The following is a 15,413-nucleotide window of genomic DNA, read 5'->3' as shown; positions in this document are numbered from 1 at the left end:
AGAGAGAGAGAGAGAAAGAGAGAGAATGAGACAGAAAGGAACAGAAAGGAATGCAGGAAGCGAAATAGTCGACATACGAGTAATGGAAATTTCGTTCACAATTAAGCCACGCATCCGAACATGAATAAACAACATGGGTATCTCTTTCACTTTCCATATGGGCCATCGACACTTAGACTGGCAGTACTTTACCAGCATAACCATTTCAGTCGTGGACAATTGACAAATCCTATTATGCTGGAGTTCTACATACGTGTACAAGCAAAAACTTCAAAAATGTTTCCTAGATACAGTTTCTTGTTAGTTAATGGGCCGTTAACCAGTAAGCACAGTGAAGGTAAATCACATCGAATTTTTCTTGACGATTCCACAATTTAATTCACTATAAAATTTAACTTGCATATAGGCTGCAGCGTATTCAATCGTGAAGATGTGTAGCTTACTCAATGCTGAGGCTGATTAATGAGATATAACTGTTCTTAAGGTTGTATGTCAACATAAAACTCTCTCAATTGTATTTTGATGCAGAATCTACAGCATCTCAGGCAAAACCTCGACACACGTCCAACCAATGAAAAGACGTTTTCGACACAACGACTTCATCTTCGTCTTCTGTGGGCGCCATGACGTCTACAGGTAGTGCATTTTTCTTAATAAAACTGTACTGTACTATTGTAACTTCGTTAGCTGGGCGCTATTTTAAGTATTCCTACATGATGATTGTCGTTAGAAAGAATAAAAACATCAACAAAACAAAATCGGGAAGCCTTGAGAAAAACGATTACTTTGAAAAAGGAAGGGCAACGTATACATTTGAAAACAATTCGAAAAACGCCAAGCTGTTTGATTTTAAGCACAAAATCAGAACCCACTTAAATTTACGAACAGCATTCCTTCACTTAAAATAGACATGGTGTTTGTGTTTGTGTGTGTGCGTGCGTGCGTGCGTGCGTGTGTGTGTGTGTGTGTGTGTGTGTGTGTGTGTGTGTGTGGCACGCGTGCGAGCGTGTGTGTATGTGTGTGTGTGTGTGTGTGTGTATGTGTGTGTGTGTGTGTGTGTGTGTGTGTGTGTGTGTGTGTGTGTGTGTGTGTGTGTGTGTGTGTGTGTCTGTCTGTGTGTCTGTGTTCTGATGTTTCGTTTTCTTTGGGAGTTTTTTTTTTCCGTGTGTGTGGATCGTCCAAAAATCAAATTACTTAATTCAAAAACAGCCAAAAAATGTCCGTTATTATGTGTGTCCGCAGACGACACTGTGATGTGAACTGGCAAGCCAATTTTAATTATCTGTACGTTTGAACATGACCTAATAATTTGATTGAAGTTTTCAAAAATCAATACTGTATTTATTGGTTGTGTCTTTTCTCAATCCGGGGTTGTCAGCTGAAATCACGGCGCTAGAAGACGATGATAGCGAAAATAGCGCTGCCACCATCGCGGGGATTATAGTTATTGTCGTCGTTGTGGTCATCGTCGTCATCATCGGCATCATTGTCTACAGGAGAAAACGACACCGAAGGTAATACCTGGAGAAGTTATTTCTATTTTCTTCCTATTGTTTCACCTTGTTTGGTCTTGATGGTTTAATTGTTTGAAGGTTTGTTTATCCAAGCCCTCTATATAGTCATGCGATTTATGTTAATACACTCTTCAAAAAAAGTTAAGATCGGTTGAAAAAACGGATCTAATTATAAATAAAATTGCCAAAAAAGTAAACATCAACATACTAATTAATGTGTTTGAATTAACAAATGAACAATGAGTCTTGACCTAGAATTTTGTTTGGCAGGCAGAGTTATTGCCCTTTGTGGGACTTCTCAAAAGCTTCTGCATTTTGGAAGAAAAATTGTGTTTTTTATAGCCCCATGAAATTTGCGGAACGCATGCCAGGGCAAAAGGTTGTGATGCACGTGCTACAACAGGGTCCTGGCTATGAACATCGCTCACCAGCTTGTGTTTAAAGGTTGACACGCTGACACAATTATGCACAGTGGCAACATGCCCCCACTGGGCGATTTGGATAGAGGAAGGGCAATAGGATGGCTACAAGACGGTGTTGCTGCCAGGCAAGTGGCCCAGAGGCTTTCAGTGGCTCCCTCTGTCATCATCAGACTAAAACAGAGATTCCACGCAACTGGAAGAGTGCAGGAGCGACAACGTTCTGGTCGGCCCAGAGTCACCACACAAAGAGAGGATCGCTTCATTCAGAGGCAGGCCATGCAACAAAGAATGGCTACGGCAAACAACATTAGGCAACGCCTACAAGCTACCACCAACACTGTTGTTAGTGGTCAGACGATCCGAAACCGCTTACACAACTTTGGCTTGCGTGCAGGCTTGCGTGCAAGGCGTCCAGTCCGAGGAACAACCCTGACTGCTAATCACCGAGCAGCTCGCCGAGCCTGGTGCACTCAACATGTGACGGGTGGCAACGTCAGCAGTGGGCTCAGGTGTTGTTTACAGATTTTGCTTTTGCTTGGAACCTGCTGATGGTCGCATCCGAGTGTGGAGGCGTCGCGGAGAGCGCTTCGCAGAAGGCGCTGTTCTGGAACGACAGCGTTTTGGCGGAGGCTCTGTGATGGTCTGGGGAGGGATCAGCACACGTCTAAGGACACCTCTGTACCATGTAGTGGGCAACTTGACCGGTGTCCGCTACCAGAATGAGATCCTGCAACCCCTGGTCGTTCCAGCCTTCCAAGCGATCGGCCCTCGTGCGATTCTTCAGGATGACAACGCACCTCCCCATCGCTCTGCAGCTGTAAACACCTTCATCCAGCAGGCCAGGGTCAACAGGATGCTGTGGCCAGCCAACAGCCCGGACCTGAACCCCATTGAGCACATGTGGTCGGGTACAGCAACATCACCCTCCTCCTGCCAATCTGGGTCAACTGCTGCAATGGCTCCAGCAGGAGTGGAATGGAGTTCCCAGAGCATTCATATGCAACCTGATCCACTCCATGCGCCAACGATGTGTTGAATGCCTGGCACACAACGGAGGGCACACGCGTTATTGACACCGATTCACATTGTTGTGAATTCCATTTTCGAGGGTTGTCACGTTTGACACACTCTAGCTAAATTGTCGCTGCCGCGTTCGATCTTTGCTTTGTTTGTCATTACTCCTTGGTTGTTCAATTATATCATTTTTAAAAAATTAAAGAATTCGGTCTTGTCTGTTTTGTGTGCGTGCTTGTAAAAAAGTGATCCTTAACATTTTTTTAAGAGTGTATGTGAAGTGGCAAAATGCCGTCTTTGTGTAGGACTTTGCTAAATTATCTAGATTCCCCAATACATTACTTGAGGCCTAAAATAAATTACTCCACGAAGCTCGCTGCACGAAGATTTGGCACTGAATAAAACAAAACACCTTTCCACACTGCCCACTTCCTCTGTAATAACTCTTCTTCCTCGTATTAGTTCCTAAATATTATTAAGTATTCGAAGTACGTGCTGTACAAACCCACCACCATCCCCACCCCCACCACCCCCACCACCACAACAACAACAACAGCAACACCACCACCACCACCACCACCACCAACAACAACAACAACAACAACAACAACAACAACAACAACAACAAAAACAACAACAACAAACTCTCGCTTTAATGCTGATTGATGATTCTGCGTCGTATTGTTGCAGCAAATCAAATGACACCGAGGACCAGTCAACGCCAGCAGGAGGTAAATACAGAAGCGGTTATCAATCGTTTATACATATATACATTAATTGTGTTTCAAAACGAATTGCACAATAGCTCTTGAGAGCAAATTTGGGGTAAACACTTGGTCAATAGTGTATGCAACGACAACATAAACTATAGCAATAGTGATTACATTTTCTTATAACCAAAATATGTATAAATAAAATAGTGTTTAAACATGTTGGTCTATACATTAGCAACACTGAACGACAACACAAGCATCTTCCTCTCCATTAACAACAAGAACAACAAGAACAACAAAAACAACAACAACAACAAGTCGCGTAAGGCGAAAATACAACATTTAGTCAAGCTGTCAAACTCACAGAATGAAACTGAAAGCACTACATTTTTTTCAAGAAGACCGTATACAGGTACTCGTAGTTTCGTCTGACCACCGCTCGTGGCAAAGGCAGTGAAATTGACATGCCAGAATAGCGCGGTAGTGGTTGCGCTGAGCAGGATAGCACGCTTTTCTGTATCCATATTCCTTTTAACTTTCTGAGTTTGTTTTTAATCCAAACATATCATCTCTATATGTTTTTTTGAATCAGGAACCGACAAGGAATAAGATAACAATGTTTTTAAATCGATTTCGGAAATTTAATTTTAATCATAATTTTCTTATTTTTAATTTTCAGAGCTTGTTTTTAATCCAAATGAAACATATTTATATGTTTTGGGAATCAGAAAATGACGAAAAATAAGCTGAAATTGTTTTTGGATCGTTTTATAACAAACAAATGTAATCACAATTTTTTTTTTTTAATGACTTAAGCCTCCAAGCTGAAATGCAATACCAAAGTCCGGCCTGCGTCGAAGATTGCTTGGCCAAAATTTGAATCAATTTAATTGGAAAATGAGGGTGTGACAGTGCCGCCTCAACTTTTACAAAAAGCCGGATATGACGTCATCAAAGACATTTATCGAAAAAATGAAAACAGGTGTGGGGATATCATACCCATGAAGTTTCATGTAAAGTTTCATGAAGATCGATCCAATAATTTACTCTGAATCGCTCTACACATAAACACAGACACACACACACACACACACATACACACACACACACACACACACACACACACACACACACACACACACACACACACACACACACACACACACACACACACATTCACCACGGCCCTCGTCTCGATTCCCCCCTCTAAAATGTAACAACAAAAACAACAACAATGACGCACATTGGCTGACATATCGCATTGATTTGTTTTAATTCTGCTAGTAGGCACCATCACGGGAAATACAGCCACTGAAAGACGAGGTAACCAGTTATCACGTCGAGACGGTGACTACACAGACATCGACGTAGCAACAACACCGTCGTCAGACATCAACCCTTATGACCTGGCAGACGATGGCACCAACACCAACGGTTCTCTTCACCAAAACCTCCAGCTCCCGAACGGAACCAAAGAAGACGACTACAGTCGCATTGACGAGGCACAACCCGCTGCAGGACACAGTCGCGAGAAGAACACGGAACAGGTAAAGCCAAACCCCAATGACGTGTACAGCGTTGTCAACAAGCCAGGCAAGAAGACTCCTACCCCAGTGTACAGCCTCGCCAAAATCGTGGGTGACAAACCGACCCAGCCCAATCCTAACGATGTGTACAGTGTTGTCAACAAGAAAGGCAAGAAGTTTGAACCTGCAGCTAAAGCTCCAACTGGAACAGACACCGAGTACAATACCATCAGCCACAATGGAAACAACACCTCTTCGCAAAAGGCCGCTTCCGGTGACGCAACTCCTGATACTTACAACAGAATCAGCGCAGTTCCTTCCCTTGGACTGAACGAGAAAGGCCGCGCAACCACGAAACCTGAGGACGGTTTACTTAAGGACGACTACAACAAACTGAACTTGGCTGGGAACGGGTCAATGAAGGAGAAAAGTGGAGCAGCTGGCGCAGCCTATGACCACGTGCGCAATGACCCGGATGATGCGTACAGCAAAGCACGGATTGGAAAACGGCACGTCGTTATTGATTCTGATTATCATCGCTTGAAGCCTTAAAAGCAATGATCCGTTTTTTCATGATGATAAATCCTATTAAATCTAACCGCGAAAGAGACCTATTTTGTACAGCCCTTGATTAGCTTGAATCAATCTGGTGCTAGTTTTTAGCAGGTTCTAAAGTTTTGTTTTCTTTAGGATGGAAAAGCTCGAACGACTACAATGCAGCCTTCCGAACAGGAATAATAAGATAATTACAGACAGGGGAGGTACCGCCAACTGTTGACAGTAAACATAGCGCTAGGGGAGGGGGGGGGGGGACACATTGTACGCAAAATGAAAGATAGTTGAATATTCTTTCTGCTTGTCAAAAACCGATGAGTTGCACCACACCGTTTTGGGTTTTGTGGCCTGTTCTTTATAACTTTTTTTTTCTTTTACTTGAATATCCGCATTTTCGACACATTTTCTGTCGTCAAACAAAGTTGTGGAAGTAACATAAACCATCCCATAATACTGTCTTTCAATACAATTGAAGTCATTCCATCAGTTCAATCATTTTTTTTAATGAATTTTTAAATGCCACGTTTCAGATTGAATATTTTGGTTGCTTAACTTTTTGGCACGAGTGTATGAGTGGTCAGCTTTGATAAATGTCGCGGTATATCGGTAACGTTTCGAGTCCACGAGGTCAAAATTAATCTGAAAGAGGTCACTCGGGCGAGCTCAAGAAAATCCGTTTCACGAAAGCACAAGCGATTTTGTAATCGATGTTTGTGTTGTTGTCGAAATGCACGCACATTTTTAGCATTATGTTACACCAACATCGAATTAGTAAGCAGCTAGTTCTCTGCTAGCTATTAAGTTACTGCATTCCTGAACATATATTATGTAACATGTAGAACACCTATGTGTTGAGGAGGGAGAGCGTTAATTCTACAGGAAGTGACGTACGTAGATACACATATAACATAACTCCTACCAGCTGATTACCATCTTTGAAAGGAATTTGTTTTAATTTGTTGTTCATTTGGAATATTGTTCAGACAATGTCCTTTTTGACAATGTCCTTGGTGTCTTATTTGCATCCTGCCCTCGTTGGGATTATCGCTTGTGTGTTTACAGAATGAACAAGGTGGATATATTTGTTGTACTTAAAACAACTTTTATACTTATATAGTTAACCTTCGCCCGACCGGGTTATTGACTACACACGGAAGACATCGTGGGGCCTTCTCAAAGAAGGGAAAATATGAATAGCCTTCCGTAGACCCATGCTTTCCAAATAACAAAAACGTGCATCCCCTTCCGTAGACGCCGTGGTTAAATTCCCGCGAGAAGTAATTACATTAAATTATTAATTTAATTATTACCGTGCGGACTAAAGCTTCTCAAAAAAGGAAAAACCTGAATACCCTTCTGTAGACGTCGTGGGGCCGTCTGAACCCACATTGTTACGTATTAATTTCGCTCCACGCGACTTGCTTATTAACTCTAAAATTAAACAGATCGTAGAAAATGATGTTTAGAGCCAATACCTGAAGGTTTGTGACTTCTCTCCTCTGTTTTTATGTAAGTTCCTTCAGTTTTATAAACATGGGTCCGCAAGGCCCCGCGATGTCTTCCGTGTGTAGTCTAAATTTGACCTTTGTTTCTTTAATAACTTCTCGCTGAAATTTAATGATCTTTTAGGACATAAGAGCTTTTTGGGTGTCTGTGGCATTCTTAAAAGCTCATTAAAAAAGTCCAACTGGTTTAAGAAATATTTGCAATTAAACACCCTTATGGGTCCACACGGACCCACGACGACCGGCGAAGGTTAATCGCTATGTATTTGTGCAGACCTTAATTCAGCTTGGATTATCGCTTGTGCGTTTTCAGAATGTAGAATATTGAGGTATTTATTTACTTAAAACATGCCGTCTTTACCAAATAAACCATTTTGTTAATCACTATGTATATATGTACAGCCTTCATTCGGCACAAGAGCATCTTTCCACTTGTAAACAAATCAGAAATCAAAAGCCGGTCTGTTTTCTGTGCAGAGTGAGGATGCTTGCTTTTTACATTTAGTCAAGTTTTGACTAAATGTTTTAACATAGAGGGGGAATCGAGACGAGGGTCGTGGTATATGTGTGTGTGTGTGTGTGTGTGTGTGTGTGTGTGTGTGTGTGTGTGTGTGTGTGTGTGTGTGTGTGTGTGTGTGTCTAGTCTGTCTGTCTGTCTGTCTGTCTGTCTGTCTGTCTGTCTGTCTGTCTGTGTAGAGCGATTCAGACTAAACTACTGGACCAATCTTTATGAAATTTTACATGAGAGTTCCTGGGAATGATATCCCCGGAAATTTTTTCATTTGTTCGATAAATGTCTTTGATGACGTCATATCCGGCTTTTTTGTAAAAGTTAAGGCGGCACTGTCACACCCTCATTTTTCAATCAAATTGATTGAAATTTTGGCCAAGCAATCTTCGACGAAGGCCGGACTTCGGTATTGCATTTCAGCTTGGTGGCTTAAAAATTAATTAATGACTTTGGTCATTAAAAATCTGAAAAGTGTAAAAGTTTTTTTTATAAAACGATCCAAATTTACGTTTATCTTATTCTTCATCATTTCCTGATTCCAAAAACATATAAATATGTTATATTTGGATTAAAAACAAGGTCTGAAAATTAAAAATATAAAAATTATGATCAAAATTAAATTTTCGAAATCAATTTAAAAACACTTTCATCTTATTCCTTGTCGGTTCCTGATTCCAAAAACATATAGATATGATATGTTTGGATTAAAAACACGCTCAGAAAGTTAAAACGAAGAGAGGTACAGAAAAGCGTGCTATCCTTCTCAGCGCAACTACTACCCCGCTCTTCTTGTCAATTTTACTGCCTTTGCCACGAGCGGTGGACTGACGATGCTACGAGTATACGGTCTTGCTGAAAAATTGCAGTGCGTTCAGTTTCATTCTGTGAGTTCGACAGCTTGACTAAATGTTGTATTTTCTCCAATGAATGTCATGCCCGCCATCTTTGTTAATCTGCTAAATTAAATACTGAATAATTATGTACTTACTACTATGAGTATTTTTATAAGGCACATCAAAGTCACTGTTTACTTCAACTATTTCTTATAAAATTCGTGATTTGCAAAGGAGAAGAATTGATCCACATGAAACTAAATGACTGTGAATGTTATGTCTGCAAGTGTTATTCTCTCTTCACACGCCAAGATATGCACACATATATCAAATAAATGTAAGGATGTGTTGATATGTCCAAGAAAGTCCGACAGAAAATCGTTATAACTACTTGAGAATTTAGATGTCATACTATTAGCCTCTTCTGGTAATATATACCGGTACTTCATGCCATGGAAATAAGTTTATGATTGTCGTTTTTGTTTTTAGATAATGTTGTGCATGAGTGCGTGTAACTGTTACATGTCACTTTTGGTCCTTTCTGTTGAATTTTTCTTGTTGTTTTTACACGGCCATGCATTGCATCTTTTTGTGAAATAATAAAAGTGATATTGTTTTATAGTGTTTATTATGATAAAGGATGAATAAAAGAAACAGATACAGCGTAAAATTGAATTCGACAGAAAGTGACATGGATACACATTTTACAAATAACACATTGCTATTTGCCAGCAGATATGTAGAGGTTACATGCCGAGTCTCAGTGATTATCAAAAATAATGGTCGAAGTTAGCGGATCATGAAAAATGCGAGCTTTAGCGAGCTTTTTCATGACCGCGAACTGAGACCATTATTTTTTATAATCACTGAGACGAGGTGTGTAACCTCTTTATTCCTCCTTTCTTCAGTTATTCAAAGAAAAGAGGAGTCTTTTTGCGAAAGTTTGATCGAATCCTATTCACTCAACCAGTCAACCTGCGCAGGCGATCGATTAATGCGCGGTTGTATAGTTCCGTTCAAATCATTCCATTCTGTTAACACTTCTTGTCAGTTTTCCTATTTTGGACTAAAATCAAGTACACAGATATGCTGTTATTCTGCTGTGGCGGCAAAGGCAGATATTGTGTGTTCTGTATATGTTTTGGTATAATGCTTAGGATAATGTTCTTTCGTCAAATGGGACTAGCAGACGAACCTTTTGCACCCGTGTTCCAACGTTAAAAACTGTATGAAGTTCAGTTTTCTGGGGAAAATACTGTATGAAACCGCTTTATGTTGTTTAAATTGATGAGATGTGTGCATTTGGTTGCGTGTGATCTGTTTATTAAATGAAATATTGTTGAAAACTGACCGTCGGATTGCAGTCTGTTGTCGAAGAAACTGAGTGAAAAGAAGGGGAACTACTCTTGTCGCTAGACAAAGTATGAGTTACTTGCCTTGCGGGAAATTGCTTGTGATGAACGCCTTGAGCACGGCAAATCTAGATTCAGAAAACAACCGAACTCATGGATTTTATATGAAGATTCATGTGTTCAGGCCTGTAGTTGTTAATTTAAATGCGGTATGTTTGTATTGTTTGCTCCAGAGATGTATACTTCGTACGTTAGAGCGTTCGGAACTTTTCAGTCGCAAAAAGTAGTACCGAAACGGAACAACTTCTCAACCCATTGCACTATCGAGGATTCAGGCTGTTGCTGGGTCGTTATTTGTTTGGTTGCTGGGTCATTATCGAAAAATAACTACCCCTACAAGTTTACAGAGGTAAAGAAGCAGAGGGGGGAATAACATTGTTTAAAAGAGCTTTTTTGTTTAGTAATCCGTTTTTCATATGAAATACTGTTGAGACAATGTTATTTTTGCAAGAAGGAATGCTTGTTAATGTTGTCTTATTATGAACCTGTACTTATTATAATTATCGCGTACATGTTTACGGAATAGAGAAGAGATATGTGTTGTACTTAAAACATACCGTCGATGGTGAGTTTCCCCAAACGGCGATAGTGAACTTGGCCACTACAGAATATCCGTTCAACGGAAAGAGAAGACCTGCCTTCTTGGCAAAGACAAAAGGTCAAACTGAAAACTGACAGCAGAGTAAATCTAATGTACGAGCTGATTCATCTGCTTGAGTAAGTTTGGTTTGACTATTCACACAAGGATGCAGATGGTTTGGAAATTATTACTCTTTGCTCTTTTGTCCTTAAAGAAGCTAGACTTAAAAAGTAGACCGGCACGGTTGGCCTAGTGGCAAGGCGTCCGCCCCGTGATCGGGAGGTCGTGGGTTCGAACCCCGGCCGGGTCATACCTAAGACTTTAAAATTGGCAATCTAGTGGCTGCTCCGCCTGGCGTCTGGCATTATGGGGTTAGTGCTAGGACTGGTTGGTCCGGTGTCAGAATAATGTGACTGGGTGAGACATGAAGCCTGTGCTGAGACTTCTGTCTTGTGTGTGGCGCACGTTAAATGTCAAAGCAGCACCGCCCTGATACGGCCCTTCGTGGTCGGCTGGGCGTTAAGCAAACAAAAAAACACAACAACAACAACAAAACAAAACAAAACAAAAAAATTAAAAAGTCTCGCCTACGTAGAACGTCACATGAGCACACCAACTGAGTTGTACAAAAATCAACGCCGGTGGTATGTTGTACCTGTCTTGTCAAAACTAATCAATTAAACAGGAGTATGATTTCGAAAAAAGCTAAATGTTTTGGCAAACACGAAGGCACAACCTCAACCACCACCACCACCACGAACAACAACAACAACAACAACAACAACAACAAAGAACAAGAAAATGACCGGAGCATGACACACACAAGCATTCGAGGACAGTGACTATTGTTATCAAGTGTTTGTGCAACGAGAAGTGTGGACATGTCCATCATCACAAACAGATATCATTAAAGTACTATTCAAGTGCTGTATTCTAACTTATATATATATATATAAATATATATATATATATATATATACGACTAGTGTCTGTCTGTCTGTCTGTCTGTCTGACTGTTCGCGATGCACGGCCAAAGTTCTCGGTGGATCTTTTTCAAATTTGGACACCGTATTCAGCTACACCCCGGACACAACCTCATCGATGAGATATTTCAACACGTGCTCTCAGCGCGCAGCGCTGTGCGCGCTGAAGCGATTTTTTTTTCGGGATCCACTATCAGTAACTCTTCTTTATCTTCTCCAGTGTTTTCAGCCGCGATTATCTCCCTTCCTCCGTGTGGCGTCAATCCATATTCCCGTTACTACGTTACTATTTTTAGAAGGTCACTGCACGTTACTATTTTTAGAAGGTCTCCAGTGTTTTGCGCGTTTATCTCCTTTCCTTCGTGCGCCGGCAATTCGGCTCTACTTCTTCCCGGCGAAGCCGGTACCCGGCGAAACGGGTAATCATCTAGTTAGGTAATATTTTTGTTAAAGATGTTACGATTCACCTCCGTGGAAAACATTCATTTATAGCCAATAATCATTAATAAAATTGTGAGCTCCTACTCTCTGAAGTGTGAATGGTTTTCTTGACACAAAACATCGTTTTCAAAAGAGGCAACGAAGTGTAATGTGTTTGTACGAAATAAGAAGAGCAGGATAACTTGTGAGACGTTTCTATTCACAGATTTTAGCTTCTGTGAGCGTCGTTTTTAAACAACAATGTTCCTCGTTGTTTCGTCTTGAATTTCATGTCCTGTATTCTGTATTCAGTTACGAAAAAAAGGCGTGCTTTCCTTTGCAAGGTTTTACAAAGTTTATTTTGATCAGGTCGTGTCCTTCACAAACACCAACCCCCACCACACACAAATACGCACACATACACACACACGCACGAACGCACGCACGCACGCACGTACACACACACACACACACACACACACACACACACACACACACACACACATACACGAATACGCACACATGCACGCACACACACGTACACAATACTCCAGACATCACAAACACTCACATTCAAGTACCTCATACAAAGACAGATGCAAAAGAATGTGCAAAACACGTAACACTAACTCATCCGGTTTGGATTCTGAGAACACACTTGTTTTCCGATACTTTGTAAAAAGACCTGCGTGGGCCTTGCAATATCGTGATGTCGCTACAATAGACGTGAAAACAATACGAACGGTTGAGGAAGTTAACTGCACACACACAGGTAGGCACGACACGGCGTGTGCATGCTAAGTCAGTTGAGTCTCAGGCCTTGGCACAATACAGCTGTGTGGTTATGCTGGCGTACTTCTTCTCGCTTTGAGGTAGGAACACGTTTAAGGTGGTTCATATACTTTCAAATAAGTTGTTGAATAATTCGTAAGCTTATATTAAATGATCACGGCTATGTATTCGCCCCATCCCCCTTCCTCCCCCCCCCCCCCCCCTCCAACAAAAATGATTTAGATTATAAACTGTCCTGTTTAAGTTTAAAATAATTATGTGATTAAGGTATGCTATTCTGCTCATGGTACAACAAAAACAATACTCATAAATACACATTGCTTGAAAAACGAGGGCCATTGGTTGACTTTAAAAAAATAAAAAATAAAATACAAAACATCTTACATAGCGTGTCCAGGATGATTAGTATTATCTTGTGTTATAATGGTTAATTGTTATTGTAATTCAATCAAGTTTGCGTTTTAATGAAACAGATCCTGTGATTGGTCAGAATGCCCCAACTCATTAAAAATTACCGGTCATTAATTGTCGATAACCACTCGCTAAAAAAAGCCATTAACAACCTGCTGGCGAGGCGCATTGATACAGCCTCAACTAGTCTCGGTTAGCTTTGAGGGTCATTTTACAAGTAGGAAATATGAAGGCCAACGAAATACCGAGACCATAAGGTATGCGAAGTGATGACGTCGAATACGTGACGTAAGTTGATGCATGAATTCTTCCGGACTACGTCAGTCAATTCCAAAGATCGCTTTTGTGATGAAAAGAATTTGTTTTTGAGTTTGCTGTCCAGAAACCCGTCAAAAAAGAAGGGAAAATGTGTGTGAAAGAAAACAAAACAGGAGCAGATGATACGATAGGAATACAGAGACATATTTCTTGGGACTTGACCCTTGCAGTGTGTGTGTGAAAGTAGTGTGTGAACAGAACAGAACCAATTCTGTCTGTTTACAAACGCATGAAAGCAGGAAAGAGATCGTCGTCAGATTGAATTACAATAACATTAACATGCTTCCATTTGAAACTTCTCGGTCTTCATCGTGGATTGACGCCCTCCCAAAGTCTAATTGAAGTCGGGCGTCAATCCCCGATGAAGACCTCGAAGTTTCAAATGGAAGCATGTTAATGTGTAATTGTAATTCAATCAAGTTTGCGTTTTAATGAAACAGATCCTGTGATTGGTCAGAATGCCCCAACTCATTAAAAATTACAGGTGACTAATTGTCGATAGCCACTCGCTAAAAAATCCATTAACAACCTGCTGGCGAGGCGCATTAATACAACCTCAACTAGTCTCGGTTATCTTTGCCAAGGCCGAAGGCCGCGGTCAATAAATATGAAAAAAAGTCGATATGCCCCCCCGAGGACCGACAAAAAAAGCTGGTCTGACAACAAACCACCAAACATCGTTTTTGTCATCATTTTGGAAGTGAGAAAATAAGTGCAAAATCAACACAGGAAGCAATGCTTTGAAACACGAGTTCCGTTTTGATAATACATATGTTGGGGCCCCAGCACGTTGTTGCAATCAAAGCTGGCGTGTGAAAGCAACTTTCTGTGTTTTGAGTTCATAAAATGTTGGGTTTGAGGATGCACAGTTCTGTTTGTTCCTCTCAGTATTCCACCCCCTCGGTTTCCAGTTGTAAATAATAAGCTTAGTTATCGAATGTGGAAGCTACGTTGGGTCAAAGGTCACAGAATTTGCGTCGTGCAGCGAAGGAAAGAATCGTGGTTTTTTTCGGACTCATTGCCTCTTTGTTGTGTATTAGACCTGTCATTCCGCTTGCTCGGTTTTGTTAGATGTTTTCATATCTTGTTGCTATGTTATTTGCTTTTATTATTATTTCTTATTTGCGCTTCGTTTATCGATACAACGTCTTGTGCACGGGTCAAAATTTGTGTGTCAGGGGTCAATTGGTTTGACTTGAACTTGACGTTCGTGTTTCTCCGAACGTCTGTGTATCGAAACACAGATACACGCACTCCATGACTTTGTAAGAAGACAAAACATATCGCTAGGTTTCATTTGTTTGTGATGAATGTATGACCTTTCATGAAGTAGTTTTGTTTTTTGTTTACTTTTGCCAGTTTGCCAGTTCGTTTTTGGAACTTTGCAAAGCAGTGTCGTCTGTTTAGGTCTGGGAAAACGCCAATGAAAAGAGCCGAAGAATCCCCGAGCGTTTCTATTGGGTTTGCTTTTGATTATCCATGTATAACCTGCTTCCTGCAACTATGGTAACCGGGGATTTATTGCATGGGGAACATATGTATTTCCCAGGTGTTTGTGAATGAAAACTCGTGAAAATGATGACAAGTATTAATATGTGACGTTAAGCGTCGGGCTCTTTTCGGGTATAAGTTGTTCTATTGTTTTGAGAAGAATTACGTGTACAGGGCTCAAACCTCAAAGGTTGGAAACAAGTCATTTTAACAGAAGATAGGACTAATCGTCCTTAACAATTTTCTTCACAGAACATGTTACATTCTAAACCCATCTTGGTGATGTACAGTAATCAATAATCCCAGATGAGGGTCACATGCTAGCGAATAATAGAAGCTGTGTAAAACAAAAGTCTACTTCTTAAATAGAAAAACACAGCAGTGAGTAAAATGATATCATTTCCACTAGGTTA

At 40.7% G+C, this 15,413-nt stretch overlaps 3 protein-coding genes across 5 annotated transcripts in view; 2 read left to right on the top strand and 1 right to left on the bottom strand.

Annotated features, from left to right (window-relative positions):
* The window catches only part of LOC138971029 (uncharacterized), a 417,720-nt gene that overhangs the window by 7,319 nt on the left and 394,988 nt on the right, over nucleotides 1-15,413 (bottom strand). The gene's annotated exons all lie outside the window — the stretch shown is intronic.
* Nucleotides 624-5,974, top strand: LOC138971969 (uncharacterized). Its single transcript, XM_070344814.1, has 4 exons — nucleotides 624-636; nucleotides 1,379-1,514; nucleotides 3,641-3,681; nucleotides 4,948-5,974. The coding sequence occupies exons 1-4, from the start codon at nucleotides 624-626 to the stop codon at nucleotides 5,739-5,741; spliced, it is 984 nt and encodes a 327-aa protein (XP_070200915.1). The 3' UTR covers nucleotides 5,742-5,974.
* Nucleotides 12,526-15,413, top strand: part of LOC138971023 (uncharacterized) — a 36,327-nt gene continuing 33,439 nt past the window's right edge. The window contains exon 1 of one of the 2 annotated variants that reach the window (XM_070343622.1): nucleotides 12,526-12,860. In XM_070343622.1, coding sequence (XP_070199723.1) covers nucleotides 12,783-12,860 — 78 coding nt within the window. In that variant the 5' untranslated portion in view covers nucleotides 12,526-12,782. Of the gene's footprint in view, nucleotides 12,878-15,413 lie in introns of both variants that reach the window. The other variant, XM_070343624.1, reaches the window with a different exon arrangement.

This window comes from Littorina saxatilis, linkage group LG7, assembly GCF_037325665.1.
Source record: "Littorina saxatilis isolate snail1 linkage group LG7, US_GU_Lsax_2.0, whole genome shotgun sequence".
Classification (NCBI taxonomy): domain Eukaryota; kingdom Metazoa; phylum Mollusca; class Gastropoda; order Littorinimorpha; family Littorinidae; genus Littorina; species Littorina saxatilis.
The sequence above is the reverse complement of the archived record's forward strand: the minus strand, read 5'-3'. Positions and strand labels throughout refer to the sequence as shown.

Excerpts from the sequence above, each read along its gene's own strand:
- LOC138971969 (XM_070344814.1), top strand. Across the intron at positions 1,515-3,640 it reads AGGAGAAAACGACACCGAAG|CAAATCAAATGACACCGAGG; the intron begins GTAATACCTGGA and ends GTATTGTTGCAG. Across the intron at positions 3,682-4,947 it reads CCAGTCAACGCCAGCAGGAG|TAGGCACCATCACGGGAAAT; the intron begins GTAAATACAGAA and ends TAATTCTGCTAG.